Here is a 26,132-nt window from a genome sequence, read left to right as displayed (position 1 = left end):
AATATAAAATTTTTTTAAAATGAAGGATAGACTTTTATTTAGATTATTTTATATTTCTATGCATAAATATACTGACATGCAAAAAGTGTCTTTCGTTAGTAGAAATATTACACTTCCAAAGTAGAACAGGGCAATACCAAAGACTTTTGGTTTCCCAAGTGGAAAACACTTATAAAAGAGAAAAGCAGCAGGATTTGAAATGAAAGGCATAAGTAGGTTACAGGAGGAAAAATTATCTAAGATATTTCTTTATAATTTTTATTAATAGATTTTAGAATTACATAAGTAGAGTTGGCTCAGCTTTAATGCTAGTCTGTCTATGCAATGAAGCTCAGGAAATCACTATTGATCTTAGGAATACATCACACTGGTTGATTAGATAAAGTGTGTGATTATATCTTAGGAATGGGAAGGGATTTCAGATAGTCAAATTTGCTAGTAGTTTATAGAAAAAGCATTGTGCATGCTTGAAATGATTATGATATTCTAACATAAAAATTATTCAGACTGGACTAAGGAATGGGGTCTCCCTAGAATTAGTTTGTTTTTATTATTATTCTCGTTGGGTGTTGAAACACCTGTGCTGTTCACTTGCAGTGAGCAAAATTGCTTGAACCAACATCATGTTGAGACTATTTTTTGTGTTTGATGGGTTCTCTGTACTACTTAATACTCATTTCAAACATCTTTAGTGATACTTGTATTCAGGTCTGGATGATATTTATTTTTCTATAGAATACCATGTACAGATTTATTCTGATTAATATATTTAATGTATGGTGCAACATTGATGAGGTAATTAAAAGATCATGCTGCAGGGCATAAACTTGTTGCTAGAGAGCTTTAAAGAGGTATAATATCACAGCACTCAAAATTCTGTAATTTTAGAGAGCAGAAGCTCTATAAAATTCCACATAAGAGTTGAATTCTTCTTCACATTTATGTAAAGTTTCACTGTAAAAGTTGTACCTATGTATAATTTAGTTACTCAATTTTCAGTGTTCCATCAATTTCTTGTATGTTATAGTTTTTCATTTCATTACCTCATCTCTAAAATGTTACTTTTTATTTTATGTATCAGTAATTTGAAATTAATCTGGCCAAAATCACTAGGCTTTTAAATATGTTCATTGCTTTGTTTCTTATTAAAATTTTTATATAAAATTAACAGATTTTCTGCAGTAGACTGAATATTAGAGTTCTTAAATACAATTTATTTAGTAATAAAGTACTAAATACATTAGCTAAGAGGACCCTAGTGTGTTTAAACTGTGAAAAATCTAAAAATATTTTGCATATATAATATTATTAAGCCATGTTGCTTTACACAAATGTCTTCAATGTAAATTATGCTCATGGGATTCCACTTTTACCAAACTGGAAGATGAAATTTCTAAGACTAAATTACACCTTTTTTCTTTTTTTGACTGAGCTAAAAGTTCTGTATATGACAACTGTTTACCTGACTTCTGAATAAACTTCATTTTATGAAGCATTCCAATTATTTAGTAATAAGTGTGTAATCACTCCCTATCTATTGGCAGAGCTCATCGACTGACACCATTGAGTCCTGGGTCAGAGACACCAAAAGACTCTTAACTGGCCGCATTTCCATAACAGAAAAATCAAAACAGACAGAACATAATGGATCACAGTGGAACTCTGAGTTCATGGGGCCATGAGGCTCTCTGCTAATGAAGTGGATCAGAGCAAGAATCAGAAGGATTTAATTCCCCTTTATCTCTGGCCTTGCATTTGGCTAGTCAAAGGCCAATTTGCAAAGTGATTATCTTTGTCTATAAACAGAAGCAAGATAAACAATGTGCAGAGAAAAACAAATCAAGGTCAATATTTCATCTTTGCCCTTCCAGAAGCAAAATACACATGAATAACAAACACAACTGATACTTTTTTTTTTTTTAGCAGAATCAAGCAGGGGCAGTGGAAAAGTGGTTAAAATATTCCTGTTAGGATATCTCTTTATTTCTAAGGAGAGTTTTCTAAGAGAAGAGAATTATCTTTATTTAACAACAAAATAGAGTTCATGTAATAAACAAGATCGAATATATAATATGTCATCTTGTTCATGGATATACCTAAGAAATATAAATACGAAAATAAATCCAGGAAGAAAATTACTTTTTCTCCTCTCCTTCATGACAAAACATATCTCTCTCTCTCTCTCTCTCTCTCTCTCTCTCTCTCTCTCTCTCTCTCTCTCTCTCTCTCTGTCTCTCTCTCTCTTTCTCTCTCTCTCTCTCTCTCTCTCTCTCTCTCACACACAAACACATACACACACACACAACTAACTTTATAAAAGTATAAATCTCAAAGGTTTATAGAATTCAGTTTTAAAAAAGAGCCTTAATAAAATCTCAAATAAATGGTTACATGATTCTTCAAAATTATTTTGGCCTAAAAGTCTTTTATAATGTATTTTAGATATTTTAAAAATATATATATATTCCTTGTGCAATATGATTATAATCCAAAATTATAATCCAATGGAAAATCCATGAGGTTGATTACTTATAAAATTAATTTGAAAATCATAGAATTTTTAATTGCCTATAAAAGATAATTTTAAATTATCAAAACTTTAATAGCAGAACTTATAAAACTCTTAAAATGCTACAGAAAGGTACAGGAGAAGTTAGTTGCTTTATCATGGGAAAAGGTAAATACAAGAAAATTTTTTCTTTTTTTTTTTTTTTTTTTTGTTTTGTTTTGTTTTGGGTTTTGGTTTTTGGTTTTTGAGACAGGGTTTCTCTGTGTAGCCTTGGCTGTCCTAGACTCACTTTGTAGATCAGGCTGGCCTCAAGCTCACAGCGATCCGCCTGCCTCTGCCTCCCAGGTGCTAGGATTAAAGGTGTGCATCACCACGTCTGGCTCTAAGAAGATTTTTATAGAGGTAAAATTAGCATCATTGAATGTCAATATGCCTTTGATTAACAATTAGTTAATAATTTTAATGTAATAACTAATTCTTAAATTTTTCACATAATTTGTATTTGTAGAGGAAAAATACAAGGTGAAAAGCTAAAAGAATTCATTAAACAGAATTGTAAAACATCCTTCAACAAGGTCTAGCAGGTCTAAGTCGGCCAGATCTTCCCTCAGGCATACTTGACAATTCCTCAGAGAGAGCTTGAGTCCATAACCAGTTCCCAGCCTAGTCTGGTCACCTCTGCTACCATAATCCTAATCTCCAGGGTCTGGCCAAGACAAGGAATGCCCATACCCAACCTCACGTATCTTCAACATCTCTGTCCATCCAGGCCCCACCCATTCTGTGCTATGGTCAAGCTAGATGAGTCAACCTGATTCCCCTTTCTACACTCTCTCCAAACACTGTAGCCAGTTCCAAACTCCAGGCTTAAGTCTGCATGCCAGTCCAACGCCTGTGTCCACCTGACTTCAAACTACCTAAACCACATCCAGCCTTAAGACCAACATGACCACACATCCTGGATTCTACCTCAACCTATCTGTCCATATCAGCCAGAGAACTGACAGTGAAATTCACAGGCCCAAAGCTCATTGAGAAACACAAACATACTAAAGACCAAGGCAATATCCTCTGCAAAAAAAGATTTCCACCAGTCCTGTAGGTGTGTCCACCAATAAGAACAACCTGACTGAGCATAGGACACAGATTTTAAAACAGCATTCATAAACCACATTGAAGAGTTTCCATTATTCTTTTGCCTGCTTTGGGGGAGTCTTTTTCTCTTATTGGGTTGCCTTGTCCGGCCTCAATATGAGGGCTTTCACCTTGTTTTACGGTATCTTTTGTCCTGTTTGACTGTCATCTTTTGGAGGCCTGCTCTTTCCTGAAGAAGAAGAAATAGATAGTGAAAGGATCTGAATGAGAGGAGAGATAAGAGGGAATTGAAAGAAGTGGAGGAAAGGGAAACTATGGTCAGGACGCATTGTGTGATAGAAGAACCCTCTCCAATTAAAAAAAAAAAAAAGAAGTCCCTGAGAGAGAGAGAGAGAGAGAGAGAGAGAGAGAGAGAGAGAGAGAGAGAGAGACTTAACAGAATCACTGGTTGTTAAAAGTGAAAGTTAAAAGAATGAATCTAAACTGCCTGAGCAATGTTCAAGAAGTCACCAATATCAGGTTGACTGACACGATGAAGACATTCTAAAACATGGAAGGTTGAATTCAGTAAAGAGAAACATTGATGAGAGCTCAAGCTGAAGTGAAGATGTAACTGAAAGAAAAACTCAACTAGAAAATTCAGAGGAAAGCCTTACAAGTATACTAAGGCTAAGAGTGTGTATCCAAACTTGAAGATGAAGTAACGGATGTGGACAAAATAAGAAAATAGTATAGAACAAATGCTGTGCTTGGGATATATTGTATGAGAGAATAATCTATTTTCAATTAAAAAATTAAAAGGAAAAAAATTTAAACACAGTAAAGGAATAATGAAGAATGTAGGGCAAAACATCTTTAAAGTATAGGCATAAATGCAGAAGGCCAGATGGCACAGACCAGTTCTTCAACAAGACAGAATAAAACTTTGACATGCAAAGGCATACCCATACAGACACAAGATTCACACAGAACACCAAATAGACAAGACCAGAAAAGAAACTTGCTATAGCCTATCAGTGAAAACACCAGACAGAACAGAGAAAGAGTACTGAAGCTGCAAGACAAGAAAAAAAAAAGTCACATGTAAAGATAACTAATGAGAGCAACGCTGGGTATTCAATAAAACCTTTAACTCTCCTAGGGATACAGATGATTGTGAGTTGTCATGTGGGTACAAAGATGGGGAGACCCGATGGCACTCGGTGGAAGGATAGCAGACTACCAAGAAGAAACGTGATACCCTAGCATCATATTCAAGGGGAGGAGGTCCCCATCAGTCACAGTCATAGGGAAGGGGAATGGGGTGAAAGCAGGAGGGGGGGAGGAATGGGAGGATGCACAGGATGGGATAGCAATTGAGATGTAATATGAATGATTTTATTTTTCAATTAAAAAAAAGAATCAAATGCACAGTTCTGGAAGAGCACTATGTGCTCCGAAACTCTGAGCCAACTCTCTAGCCTCTTCATGTGCACTTTCTGCTTCTACTTAAATCCAAACTGCAGTTCAGTGCCCAAAGATGTATTGGGAATTAGTTAGACTTTCTTTTCATTTCTGGGAACAAGGACAATGTGAATAATATGTGGGCCGTTTCTAAAGCCCTCAGTTGTGGTATAGTGGATAGGCAGCGTGTGGCATTATTACTTTAAGCATTAAAGTATATGTCTTCATGGGAACGTTTAGAAAATTGATAGAGTCTAAAGTAATATTATTCATTATTTTACTTTTTTATTATTACATTTTTAATGCTGAATTTCAGGCAGCTTTTTATGCTTTACTACAAATATACTTTGCCTGGGGACCATTGTTTTGGTTTCCCAGTGTTCTGTCAACCTGAGGTCTAAGATGTTTTTTATTCCTTCAAAGTTCAAAACATTTTATTCCTGAGTATTCAACAACAAAAAATTCTATTGAAGAAAACTGTAACACTATTTTATATTATAAAGGTGAAAATGTTTTAGTAATGCTCAACAGTGCAGACAAATTAAGTCAAATATATTTGATAACCTGTTTAAAGTTCAGCTTAAGTAGCAAGTAATATTCCAGAATTAAGATGTGCATTGTGAATGAATGCCTTAAATAATAACTTGTTAATCAGGAAAAATGAGTATTCGTATCCATAAAATTGTCATTCATCAATGTATACAATTCCAGTGCATCTGCAAGTAAATACATGTTGTGCTCATGTTGAAGATATTCTAAGTTTGTAGAGCCATGATGTTTACATTCATCTCAGTCAGCACTGCCATATTTCAGAGTAAAGGAAGCAAACCAGGCCAGTGTTTGAATAGGAAATTTTTAGAAAGTAAATACATTCAAATCCAAAGTCTGTCCAAATGTAATGTGGTAATGGTAGCTTCCTTAATTGAAGCTATAATAAAAACTCCCTCAGTTAATGAAATTAAGTTCTGCAAAAGCCCATTTGGTGATTAATTGGTTTATAATTTTCTATAAGCATGCAACCCTGAATTATAGTCACTAAGAGTGATAAAAAATACTTCTCCATCAGGTATAAGGATGAGATTACTTTCCACATGAAGGATAAAATCAAAAGCTCAATGTACATACGTAATGGACAGAGAGGTACAAACAGAGCCTCTCTAGCACTGATTAAAGCTCACGATTGCTCCAACCTTCTGCCCTTAAGCTCCTGTAGAAAGCATGAGCACCACCGGTATTGGGAGACATTTATATAGGCATAAATTAAATATGCCATCAATATTCTGCATTGCAGATCATTGGTAGCATACCCTTAGGAAACTTCTCACGGAGAGTTTTTATTGTTCTCTCATGGCATGTGGCATAGTGCTGGTTAGCTCAGGCTCACAGTACTGCCATCCATAAATCTCAATGCACACACACACACACACACACACACACACACACACACACACAGAGGGAGAAAGAGAGAGAGAGAGACTTAACAGAATCACTAGTGAAATTTCTGTATCACTGAGATACATTTAACTCAAGTTGCAATCATATAAGCTGCCAAGAAACCATTGCTATGTTAATGTTGTTAGCATTTTTCATAGGTTATGATGATACATACACACTACCACTCTGCCAATGGTTTGAGACAAATCTCACAAGCTACTGATTATGTTTTACAAATGTTCCAAAGATTTGAGAATGGTTTTAGCAACAATCGAAGGACAGGAAAATTAAGAAAGACGAAAGACGGGGAAGACCAGGCATTGGTTTGTCATTCCCTAAGTCTCTGCTCTATCTCTGCACATTGTCGGCGAGGTAAATTTTGGTACAAAAGTTTTGTGGGTGGATCCTTGTTCCCCTCCCCCCACTATAGGCCCTGCTGCCTAGAAGTTGGCCTCCGCAGTTAGGAGGCTCAGCTGGAGACATTTCCCGGGTCCTCCCTGTAGCCTATCCTGTCACAGGTCTTCAGCTTGTCTCCATGATGTCCCAGCCTTTGCTTTCTTCTCTCCCCTCCCTACTCTCCCCACATCTGATCCCCCAATTCTTATTTCCCTCCCTACACTCTCTCAGAGCCAGTTCCCTCTCTACTTCCTCTTCCATGGTCTGGTCTACTTTGCCCTACCCGGGCTGCCTTGAAAGGCCTCAGCGGACAAGGAGGAGCTCAGTCCTGATACTGGATGTGCTGGGATGGGTTGATGCGGGGGGGGGGGGGGGCTCCCTTTTCTGAGGACAAGGGGAGGCTAAGAGGATGGGAAAGAGAGACTTCCTAGAAAGGAGGGAGGGGCTTCCATCAGGATGTAAATGAATATGTAAATTAGAATTAAAGAATAAAATGTATTCTTATGTCTTAAAAAAATAGGAAAGAAGCCCCTCACTCTAGAGATTTGGTTTCTGTCTCCCAATCAAGTAATACATCAAAGCCCTAAATGAAGTGAATGGTATGAAGGTGGCCTTAGGAGGACAAAATTCATGTTTCTGTGAGATAGATCCAAAAATAGTGTTGAAACAGCTAATAAGCTACTCTTAGAGCCAGATTATCTGTAACATTTACCGTTAGGAATACTGTTACTGTCTTTCAGAGTAAACCAACTTATCATTTCATTTACAAAGAAAAAAATTTATTTTAGACAAGAAATATAAATTAGCCAATTTATATGTGTGCTTACCTGATTTCTAAATGCTATCTAATGTTATAGAAGATTTTTCCCATTTTTTCTTTAAATATTTATATTTTTACACTATGTAAACACCAAATTTTCTACCTTTTTCACTAATTTGTGCAAAACATACTTTCGACATCATAGTTCAAACTCACTTAACCACTTCATTTATGTTTTGAAGTGCTGGGAACAAACCCAAAGCTGACTATTGAGAACATTATTTATGCTGTTTAATTTTTTTTAAGTAGCTGTCCATTACTAATAATTTTTATTGGGATCGGCTTTGATGATGTGTTTTTACAGTATTTGCCAAAGGGGTAGCTTACATCGAACGTCAACTTGACATGATAATGAATCACCTAGGAGACCAGCCCCTGGCGGCCCCTCATTCTAAGGAGGCTCAGCTGGAGACATTCCCAGGTCTTCCCGGTAGCCTACACTGTCACAGATCTCCGGATTGAGTTCAATGAAGTGGGAATATGCACCTTAATAGTAGGGAACATCTTTTCAGGGCATAGTCGAAGACTAAATGAGAAGAGAATGTACTGAGATCTAGAAGTCACAGCTCACTGCATCCTGATTGCAGACCAGCTGTTATATGCTTTTGCCTCATGCCTATATGCAGAAGCAAACCCTTGCCTTTCTAAATGGCTTTTGTCTGGTTATTTTATTTCAGGAGCAAGCCAACATAATAAGTATACTGATAATCAATAAAATTAGACCTTATTGTAGAAAACTATTCTCTCCAATATACTGAGTGCCCAGATAACACTGTATTTTAAGGAAGTGTTGGCATTTCTTGGAAGATATTTGACAAAATTGTTTTTAGCTAACCATATTTCCCTGAAATGAAAAATCCATCTAAGAATCTAAGAATATTAAGGCAATCATAAAGCCAACAAAACCAAATAAATGTGCAAAATTAACTTCAGCACTGTCATATTTGGGTGGCTTTCATTTGTATTAATTGGGACATCAAATTCTTAATCTAATGTCAAGTTCTTCCACCTGTGCTCACAATGTGTTCTCCTGCTGAGTGACATTTGATAGTTATTTTGTCAAATCTTTGTCATATTCTTATTTCCATTACTAATGGGAACTTAATGAACCAACTAGTTCATTGCCACTAACTTAGCTCACAATTGAAACGTAATCATCAAACAAGCACAAGATCCTGGATAAAGAAACAAAGGGAACACACTGTTGATGCAGAGAAAATACATTAAACCATTCCCAAACAAAGGTAACACATTATAGGTCCAGACATCAAATATTTTCTTTTAATTTAAGGAGGTGATATTTATTTCTTTTTTTTTCTTTTAATTTTTTATCTATTATAACTTATTCACATTACATCCCAACTGTTATCCCCTCGCTCTTATCCTCCTGTTCCCACCTTCGTTCCCTCTTCTGCCCTATTCTTCTTCCCTAGATCTCTGGGAGAGGGGCCCTCTTAAAACCAGACACAATAAATCTATTAGAAGAAAAAGTGAGGAAGAACCTTCAACTCACTGGCGCAGGAGACAACTTTCTGGAACAAACAACATAGAGAAGTCTCTAAGGTCAACAATTCATGAATGGGACTTCATAAAATTGAGAAGTTTCTCTAAGGCAAAGGACACTGTCAACAGAACAAAACAACAGCTTACAGATTGGGAAAAGATCTTCACCTCCTCTACATCCAATAAAAGGCTAATATTCAAAATATATAAAGAAGTCAAGAAATTAAACACAGCCAAACAAAAACCCAATGAAAAAATGGGGTACAGAGCTAAACAGAGAATTCTCTATTTTAATTTTTCTTTTTTACATATACATGTATAGTATTATAGATATATATAATAAACTGTACAGCAAGAAGAAGCATGAAACAATCAGGAATTATATAAATGTTACATTCATAGTGTTTTGGCTATTTGTATTTGGCAACCTTGAAGAAAATATCTTTCCCATCTTGGTGCATGTAAAATTCTGAATGTAAATCAATATCTATCAAATCTCATCTTTAAAATAAAACAGACACTAAATCTTACTTACACACACACACACACACACATTTAAAAAAATGCTGAAAGTGAAAGTGAAAATAAATCACTTCAAAAGCTTCAGAAAAAATATCTAATAAAACTGAACCTAAAGCATGAGCTAATGCTTTCTGAAATTTATGAAATTCACCAAATAAAAAATACTAACAAGAAAAAAAGAAAATATCAGAAAAAATTATAAAAGATATGTCATCCAAAATAAGACTGATTTTTTAAATTCTAAGAAAGAGAAACTAGCACCTCACTTACAGTTAAAAATCTACTCATATACCATCATCACAGAAGACTCACAGGGACAAAGGGCCTAAAAAATAGACCTCAATTGCTTGTCATTGTAGAATTAAACATTATAGAAGGTAATGCTATACAACTGTAAAATAAGTGAAATCTAACATTCTATGAGAGGTAGGGAACAAGAGAACTCTGCTCCACAGTGGATAGTACTTTGAAATATAGTTTGACAATTTCTTTCCAAGGTAAATGCATACTTACCATATGGACCAGCAATCATGCTGAAAATGTATACCCACAGTCAAAAGTAAACATATAGATTGATACTTACAGTAGTTATCCTCATAAACTATGAATTGAGCCAACAAAGTGTCCCTCAGTAGGTGAATGTATATATAAACTGCGCATGCAGACCATGGAATATTATTTAGTTATAAAGTGGAAATACACTCTGGAGTCATGAAAGTCTAATCAGGAACCTCAAATGCCAATGTGCCAATTATGTGAAAAAAAAAAGCCAATACGTTTAGTCCAGTTACTGAGTGATTCCATTTATATAGAAGGTAAAATTATGGAAGCATGAATCATCTTTGAGAAGGGGTCAATTGGCAGAGTGCAGAGGTTAGGGTTATTGAAATGTGCTATTTATGTTACTTCATATTTAATCAAAGCCTCACATGGTCTCAACCCAACGCCACAAACAAATCTTTCTGAAAACTGTGGGCTGTGGATGACAATTAAGAATCAGTGGAGAGTGGGACCAGAAGGTGATGAGAGAGGGGGCTATAATTGGGATGTAAATTGAACAAATTAAAATTTAAAATAAAAATTTAAAAAGAATCAATGGATGATTATAACAAGTGCACTACTCTGCTCCACAATCCAAATAACAGAGAAATTCTATTATCTATGCAGAATTGTAAATATATGACAATCTATGTATTGTCTTACTATTTTTGTTGTTAACTTAAAATGTCCCATATGACTAAAATCTATTACTAAAACTTGTGGTAGAAGGAAAAGAGAAACAAATAATACTGTTAAGATTTTTGAGCAAGCTTTAGGCTGACTGCCTATTAAAATAGACACTTATTATTAGACATCTCTATTATAATGGCTGACAGATCCTTTGGTGAAGGTTCTCTGTTTAATCCACCAAGCTGATAAATACATTCTCAGTCAGAATCCTTAAGCTCAACACCTTTAATCTAAGCCTGTTTGCACAGTTAATTGCCTCATTTATTTTCTTGTAGACAGCTTACGATAAAGCAAACTTTGTGCTGGCTCTCCCTAAGAGACACTTGCCTTATTACACATTTCAAAACATATTGAATCATATTTTCATTGAATTATGTTTTCAGCCAATTCATTTGAGATGCTCACTCCACTAACAGTCAAATGAGGAATTAAGGCAAGTTCTAGAGAATTCAATATGAAATCTTTTGTTCAAGGCACACATGTACTAGGTACTTAACGAATATGTGTTGCAGTAAGTAAATGTGCTTTTTGTTGGTTAAAAAAAATACACTCAGGAAAGTATTTGCTTGAGGCTAGAATGTTGAACACAATAAAAAGGTGAGAAATATGGGTTCCAGTTTCATGTTACAGTACTTCTTTATATCATCTTCAAAGAAGAATGTGAGTTGTCAGCCCTCTGTTGTCCTAACTGCAGTGTGTGTGTGTGTGTGTGTGTGTGTGTGTGTGTGTGTGTGTGTGTGTAAATATGTATATATGTTTATATATGTATACAACATGCATTCTTTCTATTGTTATAACTGTCAAAACAGGAAAGCTCAGCTCTAAGAAATGACGCAGGTCTCTGACATGGACTTAGTTCCTATCTTTTTTGTCACTTCCCTTTGGCAGGCCTTTCCCCCTTGCTAGGCCACAGGGGGAAAGGGACATGCTCAGTCCTGATGGAACTTGATGATCTGGGGTGGATGGGAAGGGGGCTTCCCTTTTCTGAGAAACAGGGAGGTGGGAGTGGGAGAGAGGGAGGGAGAGAAGGACAGGAAGGAGTGGAGGGATAGGGCTATGACCAGGATGTAAAGTGAGTAAACAAAGAAAAAATAATAAAGGAATGACAGTAGGTAAAAATAGTATCGCCCTCACCATTTTCTATATACTACAATGTTTTTAATCACTGAAACATGATGAATATCAAGCTCGTAAATTAAGACATTTATTCTGTTTGTAATATAGAACTTGTACTAATTGAACCCACAATGTAATTGTTTAAGAATTAAAGATGCAGGGAATAATATGTAATTCATCTGAACATTGAAGTAATGACAGCAAATGCCAACTTTATTAATTTTAAAGGTCAGATGAGTATATCTTTACTTGCTCTACATCGTAGCCCTTCTTTCTTATATTATGTGTACATGCACACACACACACACACACACACACACACACACCAAACATTCATATATACTTAAATTATTTGTTTTCTAAATATGTGGTAATAAAATGTTATCAATTAATACGGGTTCAGATGAGTTTCCAATATGCTCTTGCCTCATTTTTCCTACAATAAAAATGACAATTAGCTCTAATGGTAAGAAGATTTGGGAATTAAACAGGAAAAAAAAACAAAAAAGCAATGACAATGTATTTTACAATGTGTTATACACTGTTGATCATCAATGAAATGATCAATGACTATTATGAAAGTAGAAGGAAAAGTCATGTGCTACACACACACACACACACACACACACACACACACACACCTCCCTATTGAATGGGCTAAGAAGCATAATTGTGACATAGATCATTAGAAAAATAAATATTTGTGTGAAACAAAACTACTACATGTGCCGAAACTTATATATAACAGAATATACTGGGATCCTAACAAGCAAGTTTAATTTTCATGTGCTATGTACTTTATTTTGTTTGACTACATTTTTAGCTTCATTCTAATTTGAAAAAGCAGAATGATAATTCAGCATACTTTTGCATTTCAACAGTTGAATTTCTCAAAAGAAAACACTACTTTTTCAATTCACAGAAATTTTTGAAGCTTTATGTAACATATTCTCATCTGAGATCACAGAGATAAGAGGAACACCATTCTACAAAACACCTATTTCCTTGAGAATTCATTCCCAAGGAACCAAAGATGATTTTTCTGTCATAGAGCCTCATTTGAGGAATTCCATCCTCCAGTTATATCTCTGTGTTTGTTTAGGGTAAGCAAAGTAACTATGGCCATGAAATGCCAATTTTCCCTAGAAGGACAACTAAACTTTGGTTAGAAATAATAAACAAGACTTCCAAAAGTTATTTTCATAAAGATTTTAAGAGGACTTTCACTGGGTAGGAAGGGAGCGAGAATCTGTAGTCACACACATGTTTTTTTAATCAACTTTGCTCCCAGAGTACTTTAATTTAAACAGATGTGTTAAGTGTTAATTCTGACTTGCTGTTATGTTCCAAGTGGTATTCTCAATACATATTGGAAAAAAATCTAAACAGCTTTTGTGCTCCCACAAATCTTATAGGCTGAGCCATGGAATTATTATCATTTACTCTAGTTTACCTGTTCAGGCATACTTATGACCATATGAGGGTTCCAGAAAAGAAACCATAGCTATATTGAAGATATTACAATGCAGACTGATTAGAACTACATGACTGTGTTGAAGAACTCAGTAAGTGTCATGGGTTTCCTTTAATCTATCTGGCACTATCTCAGAAAATTGGGAATAAGGCTTCCTCAAGACCCAGCTATTCCACTCCTTGGAATATACCCAGAAGATGCTCCAGCACACAACAAGAACATTTGCTCAACCATGTTCATAGCAGCCTTATTCATAATAGCCAGATCATGGAAACAGCCTACGTGTCCCACAGTAGAAGAATGGATAAACAAACTGGTACACTTACACTATGGAATACTACTCAGCTATTAAAAACAAGGAATTCCCAAAATTTGTGGACAAATGGATTGACCTAGAAATTATCATAATGAGTGAGTTAACACAGAAGCAGAAAGAATCAAATGGTATCTACTCACTTATATCTGGACACTAGCCCAAGGGGCATGTCCCATGAAAGTCTTCACTTACCAGGAAAGTGGGACAGAGGGGAGGACATCCTATTGGGACTCTAGATGAGAGAAGCATGGGAGAAAGGGGAAATAGAAGGATCCAGAGGGTCCTAGAAACCTACAAGAAGAACATCATGATGGGCAGATCTGAGCCCAGGGGTCCTGCTCAAACTATGGCACCAGCCAAGGACAATACATGCAGTAAACTTCGAACTCCTATCCAGATCTAGCCAATGGACAGGATGTTCACAGTTGAGTGGAGAGTGGGGTATGACTTTCACATGTATTCTGGTGCTCCATATTTGACCACGTCCCCTGGATGAGGAGGCCTGGTGGCACTCAGAGGAAGGATAGCAGGCTACCAAGAAGAGACTTAATAAGCTATGATTATATACAGGGGGAGGAAGTCCCCCTCAGTCACAGTCATAGGGGAGGAGAATAAGGGGAAAATGGGAAGGAGGGAGGAATGGGAGGATGGGAAAGGGATGGGATAACAATTGAGATGTAATATGAATAAAATAATAAAATATATTTTAAAAACACAAATAACTAGAAATGCATGACTGTAAGCTGTACCCCACACATCATACATCAGATCTCTAGAGATTAGTCATCTTGCATGACTGGAACTTTTGTAAAACATGTAGCTGAGCAAGTGTTATCACAATCTTTTAAACAATAAAAAAATGTATTCTTTTCTTTGAATTTGGCAAAGGTTTCACACTTAAGATAGCCTGAAAATTACTTTGTAGCCCAGGCTGGCCTAGATGTCATGGCAATCTTCTTGTTCTGCATTAAAAAAAAATTAATTCTTGTGAAAACTCGTGGTATTGATTAGACTTAATCTCTCTAACAATAAAGATTATAGAATTATTAATGAACTTTGGTTATATAACTCAAGACTCAGTTCTTGGACAGTCAGAAGACTGGGTGAAGAGACATTAATTGATACTGGGATTGATTTCCTTAGAGGAAAAGAAATGTATTTTTTAAAAATCCTTATTTTTCAAATGCAAGGTATTTATTTAAAACAAATCTAAATTTTAATCATATTCAACCTTCTTTATATACATGGAATAAATGTATGCATACATTTTAACCAGTATGCCCTTTAACATTTAGTTAACTAATTATTCACAGTAAGTTTTTAACTCCTCTCAACCCTGCTCCCAGATTTTCTTTCAAAGAGTAGTCAAAATTGTTTCCTGACCTTAGAATAATCAATTAGCATTTAAATGGTCTCTTTGAAATTTCCTGCTAGCACCAAGGTAATTTCTAAGACTTGCCAACAGTCTTCCTGTTAGAAAGTAATGGTCTTGCTTTGTTTAGAGGTCCCTGCTTCTGAGCACTGGGAGTCTGAAGTCCCTTTAATGTTTATCTCTTTCTGCTGCTCTATCTCTCCTGCTGATTTCCATTAGGCCACATCTATCAGTGTTAGTACAAAAGCACAAGAAGAAAAAAATCATACCTCACAAATCAGCTCTTTGAATTCTATTGTGTCACTGTGAACAGCTATCCTCTCATGAATGATTAAATTTCTCACACTCTTTCCTTCATCCACACAGTGATCCTCACAGTGAAATACTTTGATTTCTGATTTTTTTTTTAATTTCATAGATCAACTTCAATTTGCCAGGTTAGCTGGACATGACACTCTGGTCAAAAGAGATACAAACATTTAAAGGGCTTTAAGTGGTCCCATTAGATACACTCAAAGAACACTACTATTCTCGTGCAGTTGTCTGTGAGCCAATACAGTGCCAGTTTATCAGAACTATAGAGCAGAAGCAAAGAAGACAGGAGCTCAATAAACAGGTAAGATTTGCTGTCAGACAGTAAAGTGCTTGCTAAGATTTGGAACTGTCAGTACATGCATACTACAGGTTATACAAATAAGAAGAGACTAACTTGACACGAGAAATTGTATCTACCCAATTAGTAGAAGGAAAAAAGAAATAAGGGATAAATGAAGATCAGAAAAAGTCATAAATGAACATGAACAAGGAGCCAAAAAGAAACAGAAAGCACCATTCCACAGGATTTATATGTGGTCAGCATGGGAAGGAGTTCTAGATTTCTCAGTTTCTGTGAGGAGAAGCAGGGACCACACTGAGATAGCGCACCTCAAATTCAGTGACGTAAAATAAAAAAGATCTTTCCTCCATTCCTTGTTCCATGATACTTTGATGAATGGGATATATCATTTATCATGGTGTTTGGACAGGCTGGATAGGTAAATGATGACGATTCGCCATGCTATAGGATAAAAGAGAGTTCTAGGAGATGTTCGGTTGTTATAAAATATTCGTGCAAATGTGCTCTTCCATTCCTAAATCACAGGCCACAATATTACCTAATTCTCTCCACAAGTTTTTTTCTCTAAGCTGCTAGAATAGGGCAAGTGACCTACAGACAGGTTGTTAGGCAAAAAGAGAAGGTTTTATCCAGTGGCCAGTAAAAGACCAGAACTGGAGTCAAGCTCATTGCTGCCCCGCATACTATCAGAAGGTTAAAAAGTCCTCTATTCTCATGAGATGGGAAGATCAAAGGGTTGATAAGTGGACAACACTCCAAATGTTTCTAGGAAAGTGCCATAATATCTCCAAAGATTCTGTCCTCCTTGTCCTGTTTCAGGGTATGTGGAAATTATAAAACATCCTAGAGGAGAAATATATAGTTTAAAGAAGTAGTAATAAATAAGTAATGAATGAATAAATAACGAACCCGGACATGAAGGAGCATTTTGGGGGCAGAGGCAGGTGGATCTCTGTGAGTTTGAGGCCAACCTGGTTTACAAAATAAGTCCAGGATAGCCAACGGCTACACAGAGAAACCCTGTCTGAAAGAAGAGAGATGGACAGACAGACAGACAAAGAGAGACTGAGAGAGACAAAGAGAGAGAGACAGAGAGAGAGAGAGAAAAAGAGAGGAGAGAGAGAGAGAGAGAGAGAGAGAGAGTAGTAATGAAATTAGAGGACAATGAGAGGTCAAGATGGCAGGCAAGTATATGAGTTACCTGGCAAGGAAGGGTTAATGCAGCTAACTATCTAACACAAAAAGACCAAAACATCTACTCCAGGGCCTGGGGAGGTGGCTCAGCAGTTAAGAAGCTTTGTTGCTCTTGTGAACAACTCAGGTTCTATTCTTAGTGCCCACATGATGGAAGTTTATAACCATCTGTGACCTCCAGTTCTTGAGATTCCAATATCCTCCTCCGACATCCACAGACACCAAGCAGGCGAGTGATGAACATATATTCATGCAGCCAAAACATCCACACATTAAAAATAAAATGAATAAGCACAATAAAACATATAATCTCACTTTTTCAAGAAACACAAACATAGGAATATAGGCAAAGTGGTAAACTCACAGCACAGAGTTCAAATGCCCCCCAAAAACTTTTTATTTTAAATTTGTATTAAATTATTTACACTAGTTTAAAATCCTAACCTATAGTCTTGGGTGGCTTTACAACAAACAAATTCTAAACATCCATAAAATCATATTCTCTTATCTATAAAAATAGCAATAAATCCATTTCATCCATGAGAATGTCCATGAAATTAAAGAAGCTGACATAAAGAAAAAAGTTAATAGTATTTTTTAAAAATTGAAGGAAATAATAAAATTATAGGACCTAATTTAGAGAGTTAAATGGAAGGGCAGCTCCACTATAATAACCATCTAGACACATGTGCTGCCCCAACTGCACTAATTCTCAAGTGTTACCAATGTCTCAAAATTTCAAAATTCTTCACAATGCACATGGTAGTCAATAGTTATTGTATTATGCCTAAATGCAAATTTCTGATAGTAAAATCATCGATGACCCAGGTGATTCCTATTTTTCCAAGTGAGTCTGCCGGACGGTTGCACTAAGCCAAGCTAAAACCACTATCAGTAAACACTTCAGAAAACAATATGAAAATACAGCTGTTTCCATTTTAAGGGAAGCAAAGGGATTATTCTAAAAAGCAGACATTTCTCTCTCAAGTCAGTGTCACGTTGCTTTATGATCATTGTTAAAGTTTAGGGCAAATCATCCCATCCTCTACCCTGCCTTCCTATTTTTCCTGTCTCATTGATAATGGCTGTTGTATTCTCTTGCTCTTTGGAAAGCTACTTCACCTCACACCTCTGAATTGTGATAGTGTCATCCAAATAAACTGGAAAAGCAGTCCTGTGTCTCAGGCTATGCCATAATTAAAGGACAATTTTTAAGAAAGTAGCTTGTGCAATAGTACTCCATGTCTAAGTTTTGAAACGTAATAAGTAAAAGCAGAACTTGGTGGCATTTGGATTTAGTTGACTGCGTTTTGCAGTCCCTGAGTGCCAAGGAATTGCTTCCAATGATGCTGCATAAATGTAATGGGATAAACACATTAGAAAAAGACACAATCAGCTCTCCCTCAGACATATACTTGTGGAGTATAATTAAGATTTCTATAATTAGCATGGCAAGTTTATTGTAACTCGTTTTTTGCTACAAGATACAGACAAATAAATTTTAATCACATTTTCATATACAGCTGCAGATGATGAAATATGTATGCACTTGCTCATATCTGTATCATTCAATATGATCTGACAAATCAGCCCTGTTTTTTTGGTCTCAACATGATCTGAAGATGTAGGTTGTCATAGTTTCCTTTCTTTGCTCTGAAAAACACCATGACCAAAAAGCAACTTGGGTGTTCTTTGGCTTACTTGTCCCAATCACAGTTGCTCATTGAGGGAACTCAGAACATGAACTCAGCACTGAACCAAAGACTATGAAGAAATACTACTTACTCTCCTGCTTCCTGTGGCTTGTTCAGTTTACTTTCTTTCATTTTTTGTTAAATATCCACTTACACACACACACACAAACACACACATACACACACACACACACACACACACACACCTGAGCACATATACGCTTACACACATACAAACCCTTACTAGATGCTTTTTATAGCTTAATCTTAGAGCCACTGTTTAAAAGTAATGTATTTTCATAATTTGTGCCAACAATAATATATCATTCCCAGTGATTTAGAAATAGACATATAATGATAAAAATATTATAGCAATTTTTGGAAAATGTATGTTCTCAAGCTTATTTCATTTAATTTTATCTTTTCTCTTATAACCTATTAAATAGCCTAGATAAGTATCTTGTTATTTTAACATGTACTTTTAACTTAAAAATTCTCAAAAGTGTTCACAGTGATGTACAAACCTATTGTCTTATATTTTGAGAAAATCAGTGAGTTATAACTAAGCATTTTACACAACAATTCTTACCATAGATTTACTCCAACAATGTCTCATATGCACAGGAAAGTGAAAGATATAGTTTCTGACCTCGGGCTATACACTTTAAAGCAAGAGAAAGCATGCAAATAATATTTAATAAATACATGATATAAAACAAACTGTTTAAGGTTGAAATCATTGAACATAAAAAATTTTCGCCTCAAAACACTTCTCATTTTATCTGTTAAGGAACCTACAATTTAATGATTTTTGATTAAATTAAAATATCCAATAATTTCTATTCAGGCTTAATTTCACCATTACAAATATATGTGTTGGCAGTATCTTTATAGAGCAAGTAAGACTTAGTTTGCCATTTAAGACACTCTTAAGATTTGTAAGAACATAGTAGAAATTAACTGAATGACTCACTCATAATTCTTGGTATATAAATCATTACTAATACTCAGGAAGAACTTTAATGGTATGTTTTTAATAGATAATTTTATTTTTTAAAGTATGTGCGTATGTATGTATGAGCCTGTAGGTTTATGAGCATATGTATGCAAGGACCATAGAATACAGACGAGGATGCTAGACCCCCTGGAGCTGGAATGGTAAGCAGTTGTGAGTTGCCTGTTAAACTGTGAGCCAAACTCAGGTCCTTTGTAGCAACAGTATGTACCCCTTACAAATATTCTATCTCCCAATACCTACCAAGTGTATTGTGTTTTATAACAACGCTGTCTCTATTCATCATTGAGAAAGTATTTTTTATTCACCAAACTGTAAATTTTCAGTTGCTGCTATTTCTGATTTTTAAGGCTTCATATTATAGAGAAGGAAAATTATTTAAAGCATGTTCAGAAGTGAGTAGCCCTAAGTAAATAGTAAACTTATGTCTAATCTCTAAGTTCACAAATAGAAGGCACTTTGTGTAGCTTGACAGCTGTAGCATACCTTATGTCGTAATCTTGTAAGAGGCTGATAGGATTTAAGGCCATATCCTGATTCTTTTGTTGGCCTCCCTTCGGACTCCTGGAAGATGAATCCAACCATGAAAATGACTGGCCAGCACTTAAACATCCTTATTGATTTTCTCCTGTCAAAATTAGAATATTGAAAATCTGAGAAACTATGTTATATGATAAAGGAATACATTTTAAAAAACTTTCAATATCATTGAGAAATCCTTATGCATTGAATCAGAGCTTACGGACACATGCCTATGTAATAGATAGACATCTACCAATAAATACTGCCCATCTGTTCATAAAAAACACACCTGCTTTCTAAAATCAGGCTGACAAAAGATAATGTGAGTGTGTGTGTGTGTGTGTGTGTGTGTGTGTGTGTGTGTGTGTGTGTGTATGGCCTGATTTTTTTTAAAAAAAAGTAGACTAGAGAAGAAATAAACCATGAATACTACTCTGTACATAATATAGTTGTAGGTATACTTATAAGCTTGAACTTCTCTTTAAATATATTTGATGAGTAACTCTTTAAAACACTATACACTTTAGCTCTCTGTTAAGGACTCTTGAGCTACAAATAACTGTCCCAACATTATTTCAATGGACACTCACCAAGATAGGAAAGATGTTTTCTCCAAGGTTGTCAAATACAAATAGGCAAAACACTATGAATGTAACATTTTTATAATTCTTAATTGGTTCGTGGTCTTCCTTGCTGTACATAGTTTATTGTATATGTGTAATAATATAAATGTGCATGTAAACATAAAAATATTAATTTAATTAAAAATATTTCTCTTAAAAGGAGTATTCTTGGGGCTGAAGAGATGGCTCCGAGGTTAAGAGCACTGTCTGTTCTTCCAAAGGTCCTAAGTTTAGTTCCCAGCAACCATATGATGGCTCACAACCATCTATAATGAGATGTGGTGCCTCTTCTGTCATACACATGTGGGCACAATACTGTATAAATAGTAAATAATAATTCTTTTTTAAAAGTATTCTTTTAAGAGATATTTTAGGCAGTTATATTTATAAATGAATAATTCATGAATATATTTACTTTATTGTAATTAACAATCATGTTTAACTCTCTTCTCTGATGAAGATTATACTGAACAGAGGACACTTTTACATAAAGATTTTAAGGTTTTGATAACTATATGTGCTATATTTAAGCACAATACAAAATAAATCCACACAGTTTACTATCTAAAAAAAATAAAAATAATAAAAATAAAAGAATACATCTTAGGATGATAATGTGCAGACAATTTACACTAATCTCTTTTGATATTTGGATTATCCTATATTTTAGATAAAGCAGAAAAGATACAAAATGGCATAAAGTTTTTGCGTAAACATTGACTATCTTTCAAACATACAGTAACCTTATATTTTGAGTAAAACTGCATTTCATTTTGAGACTTTTACCAGGACACTTCCTTGATAATTAACATAGAAGAGTTAGTCTCTTTATATTTAAACCAATGATATGAATAAATTTTTGAGAACTTAAACCAATTAAACCCCAAGATTTAATGTATTTTAAACTCTTCTCAACTATTTTCTTCCATCTTTAAACATACTGAAATCACTCATATATTAAGATTTAGTTTCTCGGCTGGGCAGTAGTTTCACACACCTTAAATCCTAGCACTAGGGAAGCAAAAGCAAGTAGATCTCTATGAGTTTGAGGCCAGCCTGGTCTACAGAATAAGTTCCAGGACAGCCAAAAATACACAGAGAGACATAGAAACCCTCTCTCACAAAAACACCAAGAAAAACAAACAAACAAGAAAAGATACGGTTTCTCCCCTACTTCCAGGATTTTCTGAAAGCATTAAAAATATGAACATAATTTCAATTTTATCTGTTTTATTTTTCTGCCCCTTTACTCTTGATTCCTTCTTTACGTCTCCATTGAAGTAACTTTTAACTTCCTCATGTATAACCAATACTACCCATGTTATAAGACAAGAATAAGCACATATTACATAATTGTTACAAAGCATCAGCATCCACTCTCCTCTATAAGACCTCCCAACTATGCTTCTAAAGGAACCCCAATGAATCATCAATTCACCAAGTTAGGAGTGAATGGATTTTTGGGGTGGGGGGTATCATTTGTATAATATTTGGGATGGATAGATATTTGTTCTTGCCTCTACTGGACAAGTCACACAACACCCCTTAATATTACTCCCAAATTATTTCTCATTCTTATATGTTATTTTCTTTCATTTGGCAGCATTTACCTGTAATTATATATCCTTATTATCTTTGAAAACCGCTAATCATTTCTAGCAAATCATATGTCTGTCTTCTCTAACCTTTACACACACAAACAACTACGTGAGAGTTAATTTTGTTTTGCTTCTCACATTTTTAACATTACATCAGTCATGTGGATCTACCATATACCTGGCACCTAAAAGGTCTTCAACAAACTAATAAAAAAAAAAATGACTGCCCTTGCATTCACAGGATAAGAAAACTTGGTTTATCTTTGCTGTCAGACAATGCGAGATGCAACTCTTATTTACACTTCTGCTACAAGCCATGTAAGAACCTCAGAAAACTATATATTTTCTTTTACATTCATCTCCTTTCTCTCATTCTGATGCATACAGTAATGAATAATCTAAGTATACACACAAAATGCAAGTGTAAATATATTTTTATAAGTGATGTATAAACTCTTCCTTCATCTTGACACACAGTTTAATCATTAATTCAGGGAGAAATATTTGTTGATGAGACAGTGAATATTCTAAATATAAGGGAGAACAGATGGTTAAAAAGAGATCAGCTCAGGAATAGGGATAGCTTCCATAACACGTATGCTGTCCTTGAACTTAACCAGGAGGGTGGAGAAGACTGCAAAAGCCTTGTGCCGCCATGACTAGGAGAGGTAAGGGTAGACACTTCATAAGAGAGTCCATTGAAGGTCATAGTCCCTGTTCCTCTCCCAATGGCATTCTTTTACTCTGTTCCTTGTATGTTTATACACACACACACACACACACACACACACACACATGCACGCACGCATGCACACATGCACACACGGACTACAATTTAATTCATTTAATACATTGTGCCAAACACCATTTACATTTGGTATATAAAATTCTACACACTTATGGTTAAGATAGCATTCTCCTGTAATGACTTTTGTGTGAAAAGGCAGGTAATAAGAAGTTTTTCTTTAAATTTCACTGTGCTCTGTTTATCAATAAGTCAGCATGCACATTTTGAGTCTAGCACAGTTATGAATAAAAACATTTCAGTCAATAGCAGACAACATTTATGATAGTTGTCCCATAAGATACTAATGAAACTGAAAGACCACTATTTCCAATTTTGTCACAGCATCCTTGTTATAGCGCAGAACACTGCTCCTGTTCTTGTGATATTACATACTACTTCATATATGACTATTTTGCACTGCCAATCATAGCAAAGAATAACAAAGTTGACCCAAGCATCCCAGTTGATTATGCTCATAAATGACTCTATTACTAGTAAATATTTAATATACATATTTTAATATTATTTTAGAAAATGTTTGGAATAGCTGTACAGCGTATTTATATTTTTAAAATACTACTTTTTAATCTGAAATTTTTCATATAGGTAATATATTTTTATCATATTATTTTTTTAATCCCCCAACTCTTCTTTCTAGATCTTTCTCACTCACCCAACTTCATGGTCTTTATTTCTCATAAAAACTTAAAACCAAAACAACAACAAAAACTCAAAAAATGGAATCCATTTTGTAATGCCAAGCTCTCCACAGCATGAAGCCTATAAATGTTCAAAAGCTAATTTTATATAAAACTTATAAATTAAAGTGTTGAACTGTACTCAGATGAGCTTATGGCTGAGGAAAAAACAAAAACAAAAAAAATGGCACTGGGGAAAGAATAAGTGTGCAATGTTTATAAAGTCTACAGTCCTGTTCAGGAATGCCCAAGGCTTTTGAGTTTGCTTATCACAGACTCACTGACTCACTCAAACAGCTTCTAAATCTCCTAGATCAATTCATGGTGAGTTCCTCATAAAACTTGTCTGCTTTTCAGTCTTGTGTGTGTGTGTGTGTGTGTGTGTGTGTGTGTGTGTGTGTTTAACTAGACTTTTCCATATTCAGATATGTTTCAATATACAATTAGTTACCATTGTGTTACAATTGTCTACAATACTCAGAAGTATAACCTGCTAAATAGGTTTGTAGCTTGTGAGAAAGAGGCAACAGCCTATAATATAACTGTGCATACCTCCTATCTATACATTCTAGGTTTGTTTTAAAAATGCTCTAAAATGTTATCCCAAATAAAACATGATTTAATGATGTATAAACCTCATCATTAGTTGGCATATGAATGTGAAACCTATTTTTCCTATCAAAGCTATACCTTTAAAAAAAATATTAAAAGGCCAGATAGTTTAATTTTACAATTAAACTTAGTTGCTTTGGGGTTAAGATGTTTTTAGGTCTAGATAGATGTTTTAAGTTGATAATGATAAGATATGATAGATATTGATTTACATCCAGAATTTCAGATGCACTAAGATAGGAAAGATGGTTTCTTCAAGGCTGACAAATATAAATATCCAAAACACTAAGAATGTAACACTTATGTAATTCCTGATTGTGTCACGGTTCTTTTTGATGTAGGTAGTTTATTGTATATATGTGTAACACTATAAATGTATATGTAAAAGATAAAACAATACTTAATTAAAAACTACAAAAATAATTTATTATTATTTTCATTGATACACATATGACTTTGAAGTCCAAATCTTCATAAAGAAGATTTCTGCAAAAATGTTTAAAAATATATGGTTCATCTCATTAAAAGTTACATGACTAGAGTCCTTTTACTCAGCATCATGGACCAAGATAAACAGTCCAGGTTTGATGGTACATGTCTTTAATCCCAGCACTTGGGAAGCAGAGGCAGGCAGATCTCTGTGACTAGCCTAGAAAGCGAGTCCAAGACAGCCAAGACAGAGAAACCTTCTCTTGAAAAACTGAAATAAATAAATAAATAAATAATAAATAAATAAATGTCAAATTACTTCTTCCTTGGTAGAACTACAATTGTTATTAATAGATAAACATTTAATCTTATCAGTGTAGGGTGAACCATTAGATGGCAGGAAAGGAAAAAAGGAAGGAACAAAGAAAAGAAAGAAAAAGAAAAAAAACAAAAGAGAAATAAACCAAGAAATGGGGGCATTGCTGTGATGAGCCTGGCCCTAGTTTCATGGACCATTAGAACTAGTTTGTGAAAGGACCATAGAAGAGTTTAGAACCAGAGGTTAGAAAGTCCCTGGGCTAGTGTAAACAAAACATAATGGGACTCGGGAGAGCAAAAGAGTTCTCATGATGTTTCAGAAAGATGGATCAAGGCCATTCTTGTAATGTTCTGGCAAAGAATGCGGGTGTGTTATGTTTGTGCCTTGAGAATTTCAGTGACTTCGACACAATGTCATCAAATGCCTCATTTTCCTCAAGCTATATAAATAGCTGTTGCTACTGCCATGCCTTCCCAGCCAGGAAAGACTGTACCCTCAAACTATGAGCCAAAAGAAACTCCTCTTTCATTAAATAGCTTTTGTTAGGTGTGTTACCACAGCAACCAGAAGAATAATTAGCACATCTTCTTCGAACTCGTGATCCTTTTGCCTCTGCCTCCTTCAGAAAACCCTACAGGTGTGTACCACCACAACCGGCGAGTGCATCTTCTTAATGGGGATGCAGAAAGTAGTTAGAATCATCTCATTGCTCTTTAGGATAACATAGCATCATCCAAAGTTAATTTGTCCCCACAGGGAGCACTAGAAATTGTAAATGGGCAGAAACCAATCCCA

The 26,132-nt window shown here is 35.1% G+C and overlaps 1 protein-coding gene across 2 annotated transcripts in view; it reads right to left on the bottom strand.

The window, feature by feature from the left end:
• Positions 1-26,132, bottom strand: part of FSTL5 (follistatin like 5) — a 580,413-nt gene that overhangs the window by 499,003 nt on the left and 55,278 nt on the right. For both annotated transcript variants that reach the window (XM_084768539.1, XM_084768540.1), the window contains exon 2: positions 20,236-20,377. In XM_084768539.1, the coding sequence (XP_084624665.1) occupies positions 20,236-20,361 (126 nt within the window). In that variant the 5' untranslated portion in view covers positions 20,362-20,377. The remainder of the gene's footprint in view (positions 1-20,235; positions 20,378-26,132) is intronic.

The sequence above is a fragment of the Acomys minous genome (assembly GCF_964271855.1).
Source record: "Acomys minous genome assembly, chromosome: 19".
Classification (NCBI taxonomy): Eukaryota; Metazoa; Chordata; class Mammalia; order Rodentia; family Muridae; genus Acomys; species Acomys minous.
The sequence above is the reverse complement of the archived record's forward strand: the minus strand, read 5'-3'. Positions and strand labels throughout refer to the sequence as shown.